The 16340-nt window shown below is 45.1% G+C and overlaps 1 protein-coding gene across 1 annotated transcript in view; it reads left to right on the plus strand.

Moving 5' to 3' along the window:
- Window positions 1-541: 541 nt before the first annotated feature.
- Window positions 542-16340, plus strand: part of TCFL5 (transcription factor like 5) — a 148190-nt gene continuing 132391 nt past the window's right edge. Inside the window, exon 1 of the mRNA XM_063959279.1 lies at window positions 542-2020. Within this exon, the coding sequence (XP_063815349.1) occupies window positions 1308-2020 (713 nt within the window). The 5' untranslated portion in view covers window positions 542-1307. The remainder of the gene's footprint in view (window positions 2021-16340) is intronic.

The raw sequence follows: 16340 nt of genomic DNA on the forward strand, positions 1-16340 counted from the left end.
AACACATCTGTGTATATTATCCTGAATAAAACCCTCCACATAATCTGATTTGGTAGGGATGTCAAGGGATCACCTTAATTACTCACGCATGTAAATTCTAAACATTATGTAGCTAATTAACACTAGATTAACTTCAATCACTGCATGCATGATTCACTAATGGAATGGGATGACTGTACTGAGAGCACTGAAAAGCTTTATAGATATCAAAACTACACTGGATACATTACAGTTGAGTAAATGCATCATGCTTGTAAGCAGCCTCACATCCACCAGTGTTTCCAAATTGGAGGCACTGACCCAGGGGGATTCCAGCGTGCCTATTGATAGAGTACGGCAAATTAATGAATACCCTGTCAATGTTTCAATTACAAGCTACCTAATAAGCACAAGTTTCAGATACTAATTGTTTTTCTTCTAAAACCTGTTTCGCATTGTTTGGAAGACTTTATCCAACCAACAAAATGGAACCTGACCACTATAAGTAGTGCACGTTGAAGCGGACGGAACGTCAGGTGACGTCACCCCACGCCAGGTAAGCCAGGGGCGAGGTGGTCGTTGACGTTCACTTCGCGCTTCGTTACCTGCAAGAAACGCCGGCGATATAATCGGAACGTAGCCGCGAACCACATACAGCTTTCCCCCCAACCCGACGACTTGTGCCTGGGGCGTGAGAGATTTGCGTGTGGCCAGTCTGTAGGCGGGGTTAGAGACGCAATGCAGGCACGTAAACAATGACGTAGTAGGAAGGCGGTTGTCGGCGGTTTTGTTGCACCTTCCCCCCGCGGATCGCAGTTGACAGGCCGTCCAATGTCAGTACCTCTTCTGTGGTCCATAATTGTGACTCCCTATTTGTACAGTGTCCCTGGACGCCTGCAGTGAGGTTTTTTTTAATACCACATTCCTAATTTTTTATTTTTGTTGCTCAGTTCCCTGATTGAAGAAAAAGTATTTATGTCTGGTTTCTAAACTTGCTGTTATGAATAAGGAAATGACTAACTCTTTAAATGTGTTTTTAATCATATTTATCATAAGATGTTGCAGTATTTGACTTCTATTATCCCCATTTTTGAGGGGTGACTTGTTTTGTTTGGGGAAAACGTTAACCCGTATGAAAGGTTCCCTATTGTCTTGTTTTTCTCTTTTGGTTTGTTTCATCATTTGCTCTTATTTGAAGTCAAATATTTGGAGAATATTTATTTTATCCCTGTGCATTGAATCTGTTGACCAATATAAAGTTTTTTTTTTTTTTTTTTTAATGGAGGTTTTAGTTCTGGTATACATGCTGGTTTCAGTCTGTTACAAATATGTTTGGCTCTGTGCATACCCATCCTAGGACCTTATCCTCAAACTCTGCATCTTCCACAATTGCTGAGTGCTCAGGTGAAGCCGTGCTAAATGAACAGACCTTGAGTCTTACCACCACTGACCTAAACATAATGGAGATGACTGAAATTGAGTACACCCAATTACAGCAGATCCTCTATTCACACATGGAATCTCAAACTAGTGATGGAGACATTGATACAAGAATGAACTCTGCTCTTTTTCCATCTGGCATTTCCTCCAGTATGCCCCAGTATCAGTCCACCAACATAACCAGCCAGACCAGCTTTACAACCAGCAGTTCAGGGCTGCTAAATGTCCTCCCAGTGATATGCCAGTCTGCTGTCTCCTCTGAGAGCAGTATAATGAGCACTAATCAGACTTCGGGACACCTTGACTTTCAGGAGCTGAGGATGATGATGCTAAATGAGTCTAATATACCTTCAAATAGTAGTAACACATGTGAAAAAAGCACAGATAATGTTGGCTGCGATACCTCAGGTGCAAGTAATGTGTGGGCAAGACAAGTTGGTGCTGTGCCAGGAATTACTAAGGAAAATAAGAATTTAGGTAATTTGTCTGAATCTAGATCAAAGTCTGCAATTTGTGTTCGTTTAGAGGACAGATTTAACAGTATCCAGACTGAAGTCCCCAGGTGTCAGGAGCCACAGGAGGCCGGTGTGACCTTGAACAAGTGTGTATCTTTTTAATCTTTGCTATCTTGTTGCTGGTAGTAATGTTTACTCTAAGCCGTGGATAATTATTGATGACTGATATTAAAATTAAGCATTTTAATTGTACCACTATCAAATCAGTTTTATGGTGAATATCAGTAAATATTATTTAACTCGGTGCAATAAGAAATTGGATTAGCCTCAATACATAATCTGAGTTTATCAACTATATGTATCCATGCTGCTTACCAACACTAAAACCTAAAACTTTTATAAGAATTACAAAACTTTTTATTGCAGAGTGTCCAGAGAATAGTGCAACATTTTAGGACAAGAATATACCTGTTATAGCACACATATTCTTGTCACAAGAGTTGTGCCGCTTTCTGGTCCCACCAAAATAAACAGTACAAATTCACAAATCTTTTTCTTGGTAGTTTCAGTACTGTATATCCATATTATAGAAAAGTGGATCCGTTTGAAACACAGAATTACATACTACTTAAGAATATACCTTTTATATTCTTAAGTATGTATATATTGTACAATGTATTTGTCTAATTTTAATATTAATGTATAACTTTAAAAAGTATTGTTATACAGGTAATACATTTTACTCTATGAATCTCAAAGAAAAAGGAAAAGACTCCTTTTTTTGGTGCACTCTTTTGAAAAAAACTAACGCCAAAAACAGATCCACCTGCACTACATTTCTTCTAATCTTATTTCTCTGACGTCCTAGTGGATGCTGGGGACTCCGTCAGGACCATGGGGAATTAGCGGCTCCGCAGGAGACAGGGCACAAAAATAAAGCTTTAGGATCAGGTGGTGTGCACTGGCTCCTCCCCCTATGACCCTCCTCCAAGCCTCAGTTAGGTTTTTGTGCCCGTCCGAGCAGGGTGCAATCTAGGTGGCTCTCCTAAAGAGCTGCTTAGAAAAAGTTTTTAGGTTTTTTTATTTTACAGTGAGTCCTGCTGGCAACAGGCTCACTGCAACGAGGGACTTAGGGGAGAAGAAGTGAACTCACCTGCGTGCAGGATGGATTGGCTTCTTAGGCTACTGGACACCATTAGCTCCAGAGGGATCGAACACAGGCCCAGCCATGGAGTCCGGTCCCGGAGCCGCGCCGCCGACCCCCTTGCAGATGCCGAAAAGTGAAGAGGTCCAGAAACCGGCGGCAGAAGACTTTTCAGTCTTCATGAGGTAGCGCACAGCACTGCAGCTGTGCGCCATTGTTGTCACACACTTCACACCAGCGGTCACGGAGGGTGCAGGGGGCGCCCTGGGCAGCAATGAGAATACCTTGTTCTGGCTAAAAAATACATCACATATAGCCCCTGGGGCTATATGGATGTATTTAACCCCTGCCAGGTCTCAGAAAAACGGGAGAAGAAGCCCGCCGAAAAGGGGGCGGGGCCTATTCTCCTCAGCACACAGCGCCATTTTCCCTCACAGAAATGCTGGTGGGAAGGCTCCCAGGCTCTCCCCTGCACTGCACTACAGAAACAGGGTTAAAACAGAGAGGGGGGGCACTTATTTGGCGATATGATTATATATATTAAGATGCTATAAGGGAAAAACACTTATATAAAGGTTGTCCCTGTATAATTATAGCGTTTTGGTGTGTGCTGGCAAACTCTCCCTCTGTCTCTCCAAAGGGCTAGTGGGGTCCTGTCCTCTATCAGAGCATTCCCTGTGTGTGTGCTGTGTCGGTACGTGTGTGTCGACATGTATGAGGACGATGTTGGTGAGGAGGCGGAGCAATTGCCTGTAATGGTGATGTCACTCTCTAGGGAGTCGACACCGGAATGGATGGCTTATTTAAGGAATTACGTGATAATGTCAACACGCTGCAAGGTCGGTTGACGACATGAGACGGCCGGCAAACCAATTAGTACCTGTCCAGGCGTCTCAAACACCGTCACGGGCGTTAAAACGTCCTTTTACCTCAGTCGGTCGACACAGACACGGACACTGACTCCAGTGTCGACGGTGAAGAAACAAACGTATTTTCCTTTAGGGCCACATGTTACTTGTTAAGGGCAATGAAGGAGGTGTTACATATTTCTGATACTACAAGTACCACAAAAAAGGGTATTATGTGGAGTGTGAAAAAACTACCTGTAGTTTTTCCTGAATCAGATAAATTAAATGAAGTGTGTGATGATGCGTGGGTTTCCCCCGATAGAAAATTATTGGCGGTATACCCTTTCCCGCCAGAAGTTAGGGCGCGTTGGGAAACACCCCTTAGGGTGGATAAGGCGCTCACACGCTTATCAAAACAAGTGGCGGTACCGTCTCCAGATAGGGCCGCCCTCAAGGAGCCAGCTGATAGGAGGCTGGAAAATATCCTAAAAAGTATATACACACATACTGGTGTTATACTGCGACCAGCGATCGCCTCAGCCTGGATGTGCAGCGCTGGGGTGGCTTGGTCGGATTCCCTGACTGAAAATATTGATACCCTTGACAGGGACAGTATTTTATTGACTATAGAGCATTTAAAGGATGCATTTCTATATATGCGAGATGCACAGAGGGATATTTGCACTCTGGCATCAAGAGTAAGTGCGATGTCCATATCTGCCAGAAGTTGTTTATGGACACGACAGTGGTCAGGTGATGCAGATTCCAAACGGCACATGGAAGTATTGCCGTATAAAGGAGAAAAAGACAACGTCTTTTCAGCCTCAGTCCTTTCGTCCCCATAAGGGCAAGCGGGCAAAAGGCCAGTCATATCTGCCATGGGATAGAGGAAAGGGAAGAAGACTGCAGCAGGCAGCCCATTCCCAGGAACAGAAGCCCTCCACCGCTTTTGCCAAGTCCTCAGCATGACGCTGGGGCCGTACAAGCGGACTCCGGTGCGGTGGGGGGGTCGTCTCAAGAGTTTCAGCACGCAGTGGGCTCACTCGCAAGTGGACCCCTGGATCCTACAAGTAGTATCCCAGGGGTACAGATTGGAAATTTGAGACGTCTCCCCCTCGCAGGTTCCTGAAGTCTGCTTTACCAACGTCTCCCTCCGACAGGGAGGCAGTAGTGGAAACAATTCACAAGCTGTATTCCCAGCAGGTGATAATCAAAGTACCCCTCCTACAACAAGGAAAGGGGTATTATTCCACACTATATTGTGGTACTGAAGCCAGACGGCTCGGTGAGACCTATTCTAAATCTGAAATCTTTGAACACTTACATACAAAGGTTCAAATCAAGATGGAGTCACTCAGAGCAGTGATAGCGAACCAGGAAGAAGGGGACTATATGGTGTCCCGGGACATCAGGGATGCTTACCTCCATGTCCCAATTTGCCCTTCTCACCAAGGGTACCTCAGGTTCGTGGTACAGAACTGTCACTATCAGTTTCAGACGCTGCCGGTTGGATTGTCCACGGCACCCCGGGACCTTACCAAGGTAATGGCCGAAATGATGATTCTTCTTCAAAGAAAATGGACGATCTCCTGAGAAGGGCAAGGTCCAGAGAACAGTTGGAGTTAGGAGTAGCACTATCTCAAGTAGTTCTACGACAGCACGGGTGGATTCTAAATATTCCAAAACCGCAGCTGTTTCCGACGACACGTCTGCTGTTCCTAGGGATGATTCTGGACACAGTCCAGAAAAAGGTGTTTCTCCCGGAGAAGAAAGCCAGGGAGTTATCCGAGCTAGTCAGGAACCTCCTAAAACCAGGAAAAGTGTCAGTGCATCATTGCACAAGGGTCCTGGGAAAAATGGTGGCTTCTTACGAAGCGATTCCATTCGGCAGATTTCACGCAAGAACTTTTCAGTGGGATCTGCTGGAAAAATGGTCCGGATCGCATCTTCAGATTCATCAGCGGATAACCCTGTCTCCAAGGACAAGGGTGTTTCTTCTGCGGTGGCTGCAGAGTGCTCATCTACTAAAGGGCCGCAGATTCGGCATTCAGGACTGGGTCCTGGTGACCACGGATGCCAGCCTGAGAGGCTGGGGAGCAGTCGCACAGGGAAAAAATTTCCAGGGAGTGTGATCAAGTCTGGAGACTTCTCTCCACATAAATATACTGGAGCTAAGGGCAATTTACAATGTTCTAAGCTTAGCAAGACCTCTGCTTCAAGGTCAGCCGGTATTGATCCAGTGGGACAACATCACGGCAGTCGCCCACGTAAACAGACAGGGCGGCACAAGAAGCAGGAGGGCAATGGCAGAAACTGCAAGGATTCTTCGCTGGGCGAAAAATCATGTGATAGCACTGTCAGCAGTGTTCATTCCGGGAGTGGACAACTGGGAAGCAGACTTCCTCAGCAGGCACGACCTCCACCCGGGAGAGTGGGGACTTCATCGGGAAGTATTCCACATGATTGTGAACCATTGGGAAAGACCAAAGGTGGACATGATGGCGTCCCGCCTGAACAAAAAACTGGACAGGTATTGCGCCAGGTCAAGAGACCCTCAAGCAATAGCTGTGGACGTTCTGGTAACACCGTGGGTGTACCAGTCGGTGTATGTGTTCCCTCCTCTGCTTCTCATACCCAAGGTACTGAGAATTATAAGACGTAGAGGAGTAAGAACTATACTCGTGGCTCCGGATTGGCCAAGAAGGACGTGGCACCCGGAACTTCAAGAAATGCTCACAGAGGACTCATGGCCTCTGCCGCTAAGAAGGGACTTGCTTCAGCAAGTACCAGGTCTGTTCCAAGACTTACCGCGGCTGCGTTTGACGGCATGGCGGTGGAACGCCGGATCCTAAGGGAAAAAGGCATTCCGGAAGAGGTCATTCCTACCCTGGTCAAAGCCAGGAAGGAGGTGACCGCACAACATTATCACCACATGTGGCGAAAATATGTTGCGTGGTGTGAGGCCAGGAAGGCCCCACGAAGAAATTTCAACTCGGTCGATTCCTGCATTTCCTGCAAACAGGAGTGTCTATGGGCCTCAAATTGGGGTCCATTAAGGTTCAAATTTCGGCCCTGTCAATTTTCTTCCAGAAAGAATTGGCTTCAGTTCCTGAAGTCCAGAAGTTTGTCAAGGGAGTATTGCATATACAACCCCCTTTTTGTGCCTCCAGTGGCACTGTGGGATCTCAACGTAGTTCTGGGATTCCTCAAATCACATTTTAAACCGCTCAAATCTGTGGATTTGAAATATCTCACATGAAAAGTGACCATGCTGTTGGCCCTGGCCTCGGCCAGGCGAGTGTCAGAATTGGCGGTTTTGTCTCTCAAAAGCCATATCTGATTGTCCATTCGGACAGGGCAGAGCTGCGGACTCGTCCCCAGTTTCTTCCTAAGGTGGTGTCAGCGTTTCACCTGAACCAGCTTATTGTGGTACCTGCGGCTACTAGGGACTTGGAGGACTCCAAGTTGCTAGATGTTGTCAGGGCCCTGAAAATATAGGTTTCCAGGACGGCTAGAGTCGGGAAAACTGACTTGCTGTTATCCTGTATGCACCCAACAAACTGGGTGCTCTTGCTTCTAAGCAGACGATTGCTCGTTGGATTTGTAGCACATTTCAACTTGCACATTCTGTGGCAGGCCTGCCACAGCCTAAATCTGTCAAGGCCCATTCCACAAGGAAGGTGGGCTCATCCTGGGCGGCTGCCCGAGGGGTCTCGGCATTACAACTCTGCCGAGCAGCTACGTGGTCGGGGGAGAACACGTTTGTAAAATTCTACAAATTTGATACCCTGGCTAAAGAGGACCTGGAGTTCTCTCATTCGGTGCTGCAGAGTCATCCGCACTCTCCCGCCCGTTTGGGAGCTTTGGTATAATCCCCATGGTCCTGACTGAGTCCCCAGCATCCACTAGGACGTCAGAGAAAATAAGATTTTACTTACCGATAAATCTATTTCTCGTAGTCCGTAGTGGATGCTGGGCGCCCATCCCAAGTGCGGATTGTCTGCAATACTTGTACATAGTTATTGTTATAAAAAAATCGGGTTGTTATTGTTGTGAGCCGTCTGTTCAGAGGCTCCTACGTTTGTCATACTGTTAACTGGGTTCAGATCACAAGTTGTACGGTGTGATTGGTGTGGCTGGTATGAGTCTTACCCGGGATTCAAAATCCTTCCTTATTGTGTACGCTCGTCCGGGCACAGTATCCTAACTGAGGCTTGGAGGAGGGTCATAGGGGGAGGAGCCAGTGCACACCACCTGATCCTAAAGCTTTATTTTTGTGCCCTGTCTCCTGCGGAGCCGCTAATTCCCCATGGTCCTGACGGAGTCCCCAGCATCCACTACGGACTACGAGAAATAGATTTATCGGTAAGTAAAATCTTATTTTTTCGGAACTCTCATCAACGACTCAGGAGTGGTGCGCACAGTGGCCTACTACCATACCATACTGCACATGCCCAACTCCGTCCGATCTTTGAAGCTATTCAGTATAGGGCCGAGCCAGTACCCAGTGGGAGCCCCCCAGGGAATACTCTGTGTCGTAGGCTCATAATTATAAACTCCAGTCTAACGTTGACAGCAGATTCACTCTTTGGTTCTACTTTTTCTTTTATTATTAGCCACTCTAGGCTACGTTCATCCGCTGCATTTTGTTTGGGAGTATATGAGTGTTACACACTGTGCAATAATGTCTACTTTGATAGCACATCTGATATGAAACACAGCGTTTGCAGAGTATAGTAAAAGGATCTATTTAGATCTTACCGCTGAGGGGCATAAGAATATGATATATTTTATTTTATAATAATTATTTCGCTAAACTGCCTAAAATAGGTTTTATTAATTTTTTGTTCTTCAGGAGATATTATTATTTAAAAAAACAAAACTATTTTTTAAATTTTATATTAGAAGAACAGCCAATACAAAAGGTGTACTGTAAAATATAGCTATTGCATTATCAGTGAGCAACAAAAAGTACACAAACATATAACTTACAACAAAATATCCATATAACATGTAGCAGGAAAGGAAACAATCAAAACAAAAGAACAGCGAAGGAAGATGATACCCTCAGGGTAGAGGGAGTATGGTAAAAGAAGACATTGGAGTATCAGCAGAGTCCAGGGAGGGGGGAAGAACGGGAACGGAACCAGGGGAACCATACTTTGTGGAAGGACGACACCGTGTTATTCTGTAGACTTGTATTCCATTGAGGCAATAAAATGAATACGGTTCAAAAGGGCAGTGGTCGAAGGCGCCATTGAGGACTTCCAATGTTTGGCTATAAGGGACTTAGCCGCATTACATACATGGGTTATAAGATTGTCCTGGTGCCTGCTAACCGATGGGCCTGGGGCACACAATAGTGCAGTGGTGATGTTACCTGATACTGAAGATTCCATAATCTGTGATAGAAGCGTCCACACTTGCTCCCAGAATATCTGAATTATCGGGCAAAACCACCATACATGAGGGAATGTGCCGACCTCCCCACAATTCCTCCAGCAAAGATTCGAGGTCAATGGGAAATGGAGTGGAGTTTGGAGGGTGTCAAATACCACTGAGTATACACTTTGTAACATGTCTCTCTAATAGATACACTAATAGAGGCTTTAGCGAGTCTAGTCCTGATAGTGGACCAATCCTCATTGTCCATGTTGGATGGGAGATCTAACTCCCACGCCAATTCATGAGGCTCGCGGTCGGTAGGGTTTGGAGCCAGGACGGAGTGATAAAGAACAGAAATATTACCTTTGCGGCCAATTGAAGAAGAGCAGAGGCGTTCAAAGCGGGTCAGCACACGAAGTTTACTAGAGGGGAATTGCGAGTTGACAAAACTCATAATTTGATTATATTGAAAGTGGCGGGAGGTCAGTAAACGAAGATGGAGCAAATTGACCCTTTACATGTTTAAATCTAGTAATGCGTAAACTCTGCCAGAAGGATGCCATATGTCTATCCGATCCCAGGGGGAATCGGGGGTGACCCCAGATGGGGGACATTGGTGAGGGAAAGGGAGCTAGGTCCAGTGAGGGATGTAGTTTATCCCAGATCTTAAGAGTAAATTGAATGGTCAGGGTCGCACAGGCCGAGGCTGGTCTAAGTGGTCTGGGCAACCATAGTATGTCATTCACTCGCCCCTCCTGCAACATCAAGTTTTTTAAATCTACCCATCGTTCACAGCCGGGATCAGAGTGCCATGACACAACATGATTCAGCTGGGCAGCGTGATAATAAGAGTGGAGTATTGGCAAACCCAGTCCTGCATTGGAGACAGGTTTAGCCAAAATGGCTCTACGGATGCGAGGTTTGCCGTTAGCCCAGACAAAACGATTGCAGAGGGCTTGCATGGAATTCAAGGCCGAGATCGGGATAGATATGGGTAAGGTCTGGAAGAGAGAGAACAGTCTAGGAAGGAGATTCATTTTAATCGTATTAATTCTGCCAAACCAAGAAATAAAGAGGGGTTGCCAGCGCAATAGATCTCTCGCCAGTGTTTGAAACAGAGGGTGTAGTTAGCTTAGTATAATGAAGAGTATGACTTAGTGATGGAAATGCCAAGGTATTTAATCGCCGAAGGACGCCAGATAAAAGGAAAGGAGGTAGTAAGCTTAGCCTACTAAGCCTTCCCTCGTACTCCAGTGTCTCTAATCCTTTAATTAGTTTAGTAGCTTGCCTTTGAACTCTTTCGAGTTCCCCAATATCTTTTATAGAATATGGTGGCCAAAACTGAACACTATTCAAGGTGTGGACGTACCAATGATTTGTACAGCGGCAGGATTATAGCCTCGTCCCTTGACTCAATGCCCCGTTTTATGCACACAAGCACTTTACTTGCCTTCTTTGCTGCATTTTGACATTGTATACTGTTATTAAGCCTATTATCTAGGAGCACCCCCAAATCTTTTTCCACTACTGTTACCACTATATTTTCCCCATTTAGTGAGTAGGATTCAAGTTTGTTTTTAATCCCAAAATGCATAACTTTGCATTTTTCAATATTGAATCTCATTCTCCAATTAGACGCCCACGTTTCAAGTTTAATTAAGTCATTCTGTAGACACTATGGGGGTCATTCCGAGTTGATCGCTAGCTGCCGTTGTTCGCAGCGCAGCAATCAGGCAAAAAAATCGTCACTTATGCGCATGGTACGCAGTGCGCACACGCGAAGTACTTTCACAAAAGCCGATGCAGTTTCACACAAGGTCTAGCGACGCTTTTCAGTCGCACTGCTGATCGGTGAGTGATTGACAGGAAAGGGACGTTTCTGGCAGGTAACTGACCGTTTTCCGGGAGTGTGCTAAAAAACGCAGGCGTGCCTGGGGAAATGGGGGAGTGGCTGGCCGAACGCAGGGTGTGTTTGTGACGTCAAAACAGGAACTACACGGACTGAGGTGATCGCAAGGTAGGAGTAGGTCTGCAGCTACTCTGAAACTGCTTGAAAATTTTTTAGCACTGTTCTGCGATCCTTTCGTTCGTACTTCTGCTAAGCTAAGATACACTTCCAGAGGGTGGCGGCTTAGCGTTTGCACTGCTGCTAAAAGCAGCTAGCGAGCGATCAACTCAGAATGAGGGCCTATGTTACTAAGGGGTATATTCAATTAGCAGCGATAACGGACTTTTCGCGTGAAACGCAATTACAGCCTATTAAATTTTCCTGTAAAATTTATCGGTGATCATTTTTTCACTAATTTCACTTCACCTATTCTGAAGCAGGTGAAAAGTTGGGAAAAGTCACTATTTTAAGGATATGGTACAGAACTCCTGGGACACCCCCCTTAATGACTAATTAGGCACGTTGAGGTTTTTAATTATTTTTAATTGGCCAATAATGACATGTCATTTTTGGGGTGAAAAAGTACAAAGTGATCGAAATTGGGGTTCAAAGTATGGGACAGGTATATTGGGGTGCTTTGAGTGGGACAGGTGTTTTTAGGCTTGCAGAAGGGAGTAATCGGTCTGTTTCCACTTTTTTTTTAAAGTACCCTAAAATGACCCAAATATATACTTATACCCATTTTCATATACCCCAAATATAATGAGAGCATTTATTTTGCTCAAAAAATAACTTGCTTTCTATAATTTTTTTGCATTTTTTTTAAAAATGCATAGAACAGCCATTTCACACAATTTAAGTCCCCCAAAACGCTCTAATGTGATCTCTAACACACTTCTCTTCTGTTTTCCTATGTTAGTTTAGCATTTTTTGGGGTACAGGCTGATTCCCCATTTTCACCTGCACTTTTCACTGCAAGAATTTTCACGTGAAACCCGTTTGGAATTAAATAGGTCGAAAAACTGAGCATTTTCGCGACAATTTTAGCTCGATTGCCGCGAAAAAAATTTGGGCGAAAAATTGCCGCGAATTTGCGGATAATTGAATACCCTAGTATGTCAGAATAAAAAAAATCATAGGGTGATCAAAAACCATGTTAGATTATAGAATAGAAATTGGAAACCTTTTTTTGTATGTATATAGCTCTTCTAACGCAGGCCCTCATTCCGAGTTGTTCACTCGCTAGCTGCTTTTAGCAGCAGTGCAAACGCTAAGCCGCCGCCCTCTGGGAGTGTATCTTAGCTTAGCAGAAGTGCTAACGAAAGGATCGCAGAGCGGCTACAAAAATTTTTTCGAGCAGATTCTGAATAGCTCCAGACCTACTCCTAGCTTGCGATCACTTCAGACTATTTAGTTCTTGTTTTGATGTCACAAACACGCCCTGTGTTCGGCCAGCCACTCCCCCGTTTCCTCAGGTATGTCTGCGTTTGTATCTGACACGCCTGCGTTTTTCAGCACACTCCCTGAAAACGGTCAGTTACCTTCCAGAAACGCCCCATTCCTGTCAATCACTCTGCGGCCAGCAGTGCGACTGAAAAGCGTCGCTAGACTTTGTATGAAACTGCATCAGCTTTTGTGAAAGTACGTCACGCAGGCACACTGCGTACCATACGCATGCGCAGAAGTGCCGATTTTTTTTTTTGCCTGATCACTGCGCTGCGAACAACGGGGAATGACCCCCCCAGTAAGTTGAGGACTCAGGACAATGCCAGCACTTGCACACACAATTGTGTACTCATGTATTACAGGGGCATGACTGCAAATCATTGGTACGTGTGTGATACCCTGCAATCCTGGCTGTATCATATCTACTGATATGTTGACTAAAGGAAGCTGTGATTGAGTCTGCAAGTGTATTTTCCAGCATGCCCAGGAGGGTGAAAAAAGCCTGGGTGCATGCTGAAGGGGTGTGGATCATCAAATCGACAGTGTCTAGGTCGACAATGTTTAGGTCGACAGTCACTAGGTCGACAGGGATGGAAGGTCGACAGGGTTTCTAGGTCGACGTGCTAGGTCAAAAGGTCGACATGAGGGTTTTTTGTGTCGTTTTCTTCGTAGAGTGACCGGGAACCCCAATTAGTGCACCGTGTCAGCTCGCTCGCCATGCTTCGGGCAAGGTTATCGTTCCAATCGTAGTCCACGTGGATCGTTAAGTATGAATAAGTTCAAAAAAAATAAAAAAATTTGAAAAACTCATGTTGACCTGTCGACCTAGCACATGTCGACCTATAAACCCTGTCGACCTTCCATCCCCGTCGACCTAGTGACTGTTGACCTATAGTGGTCGACCTAAACATTGTCGACCTAGACATTGTCGATCTTCAGACTGGATCCCATGCTGAAGAGCAGTATGGGATAGAGAAGAGTGCTGACAGAAGCACAATAACAGCTGGTATGAAGTGGTCTTGCATTGGAAGAGCTGGTGGTAAGCTGTAGAGGAGCAGATACGCTTTATTCTGCTCTGCCCGGGAATGCATAGAAGGCGAGGGGAGATGCTTTGGGGTGAGGAGGATTGCAAACACCCAAGCAGAAGGGAAAACATACTGCTGTATTTTAATGGAGGTAACTGCCATCCTTACCTGCCATTCTGCGGCAAGCTGGTGGAGAGAAGTGTGCGCAGTGTGAGAGTACTTGCAAAAGTGAGAAAGGAGGATAGAATGTATGCTGACTCGAAACGAGTAGTCCTGAAAGCTGTAAGAAGACCAGTGTTACATAGGATTGTAGTGACACAAATCAACTTTTTGTGTTTCAGTGCCAGCAGTGTCCCCGTTTTGAAAGGGGAAGCCTAAACTCCCGAATAACCGTTACGGACACTATGAACATTTGTAGCTGCCAAATCAGAGAGGGGTGTGGTTCATTGGGTCGACCCTAACTAGGTTGATAATGCTGATTTATCAACAGGAATGAAAAGCTATACCTTATACACACTTTAAATACAGTTTACCATGGAGCCGCTGCGGCCGCTAAACTTAATACACACTCTACGCACCTTTTACGCTATTAGCGTACAGAGTCCCGTACCGTGTACGGACTTTGCGTACAAATGCCGCGCTGACGGTACAAAGTACATACAGCGTGTACACCCCCAATGAATACACTATAAACCTTATGCAGCAATGCAATGCGATACTAATACACTTTAAACCTTATACAGCAATGCAATGCGATACTAATACACTTTAAACCTTAGCAGGGAAAGGAAGACACGACACCAGTCTGTAGTTAAACCACTGGGTTCCGACACCACAGCGTATTATTGCTGAAAGGGGGTTACAATACATACAATACAACAGAATAATGGCTACAATCAATGGTACACACGTGAGTGGATTCGCTGCGCTACCCAGATCTGGTCCTCGGTCATCTGATAGATAACTTTGTGAGTCTTGTGTCAGACCAGGCCTGCAGCAGGCTCTCTTTATACAATTCTTCCAAAACTTAACACAATGGATACTGTAATCTCTTTGTCCATTGGACACAGGGATGGTCATTTACAGTACAGGAGAGGTCATAGGTCGGTTTGAATAGGTGGGCGATGTCTGTTCCAACTGCTCTTGTGGGTGGTCTCCTCTGGATTCCCGCCGCATACATAATGTACAGCAAATGCAGTTTATATCTATATTCTGCTCCTGCACATAACTATCCGCAGGAACATGTGATCTTCCTCAAACCAACACCGGAATATTACCCTTAAAATACCCTACAGCTGGATACCAAACACCACCTTATAACCTTGTTCTGTCCCCTCCTATCCTGTAACGGTGAATCCCTTTGTTCTGAAACCATTTAAACTGCTGTAACTTGCTGCTGTGATGCAGGGAGGCTATGTGTAAAATGTGCACCATTTGGATTAAATATGTAATGTGTTTTGATGGCTTTTCCATGCGTTCACAAACTCTACCGTAAATACTCATACCACGCGCTAATACGCAGGTCCGCGGGAGCGACCATGCGCAAATTGCGAATATGCGCACGCACAGCAGAGCAAGTATGCGCACGGAGGCCATCTGTGTGTAGTTTGTACGTGATGTGTGTACTGCAATATTTTTCGACTTTGACAGTCCACCCTTTGGCAGTCACCAATAACTGCCACTATCTAATCAATAAACAGAAAAATATCTATACAATATCTACAGAAGTTTGGATGGTCAGGGGAGAGTTGTAGGTGGGAAATATATGACCTAGTGGGATAGTAAAAAGCATGTATGTATGAATCCATGTCTGAGGGGCATGTATCATCGTGCCGTATATGTTCTAAATAAGCTTCGAGGTATTGCGAAGTATACATTAAATCCTTCTCATCCCGTATTAAGGGTCTGTAAGTGGGCCAACAAACACTACCAAGCTCTTTTCGGCTTCTTGTTCCAACAAATGGGGTGCACATTTAGTTGATGATACATGAACGGGGAAACATATGTGAGTGCTAGTATATGTGGATATCACCTGTCGACTATGTGTGCCATTAACTGAAGGTTGCAGAGATGAAGATAAGACACATATATAAAAATACATTTACATAAACATTTTGGATAATGCTGATGTCTTTTTCCGGATGGATGTATCTGGGCAGAGGGGGAGACAAAAGGAAAACAGGTGAAAGAAACAGGCCATGAAATTCATTTGCAATCCTTATCATAACACTGTCTCTATGAATGGGTCATAAATCAAATCTGCTGCTATAACAGCGCCCTCGCTCCTTAGACTCATCAACTTTGTGCCGTGCTTGCGCCGTGTCAGAATTCGAACACACCTAAATATCGAACCAATAATTATGACGACTCCCAGGATACAAAGGAGAAACTTCCCTACACTCATGATGACATTTTGAGCCCACTCTCCTAAACCTGAGAACCAATTGCGTGGGTTTAACCATGAGACCCAGCCGGTCAGTTCATTACTCACAATCGCTAAGGTAAGGTTGTGTTTCCTCCTGAACTCCCACTTCAACTGCAAGATATCGTCCATCTTTTGATCGATGATCTCCGTGGGGTCGTCAGTGCTGTTCGTGATATATGTACAGCACTTCACACCATATTGAGTTGCCAGAGTAACACAGTACCCACCTGTCACGGCTGTGACATAATTAAGGACCATCCTGTGCTGAATCAGTTCCTTCTTGTAGGCTTGTAACTCCCTTCCCG

Source organism: Pseudophryne corroboree, chromosome 3, assembly GCF_028390025.1.
Source record: "Pseudophryne corroboree isolate aPseCor3 chromosome 3, aPseCor3.hap2, whole genome shotgun sequence".
In the NCBI taxonomy this organism is placed as follows: domain Eukaryota; kingdom Metazoa; phylum Chordata; class Amphibia; order Anura; family Myobatrachidae; genus Pseudophryne; species Pseudophryne corroboree.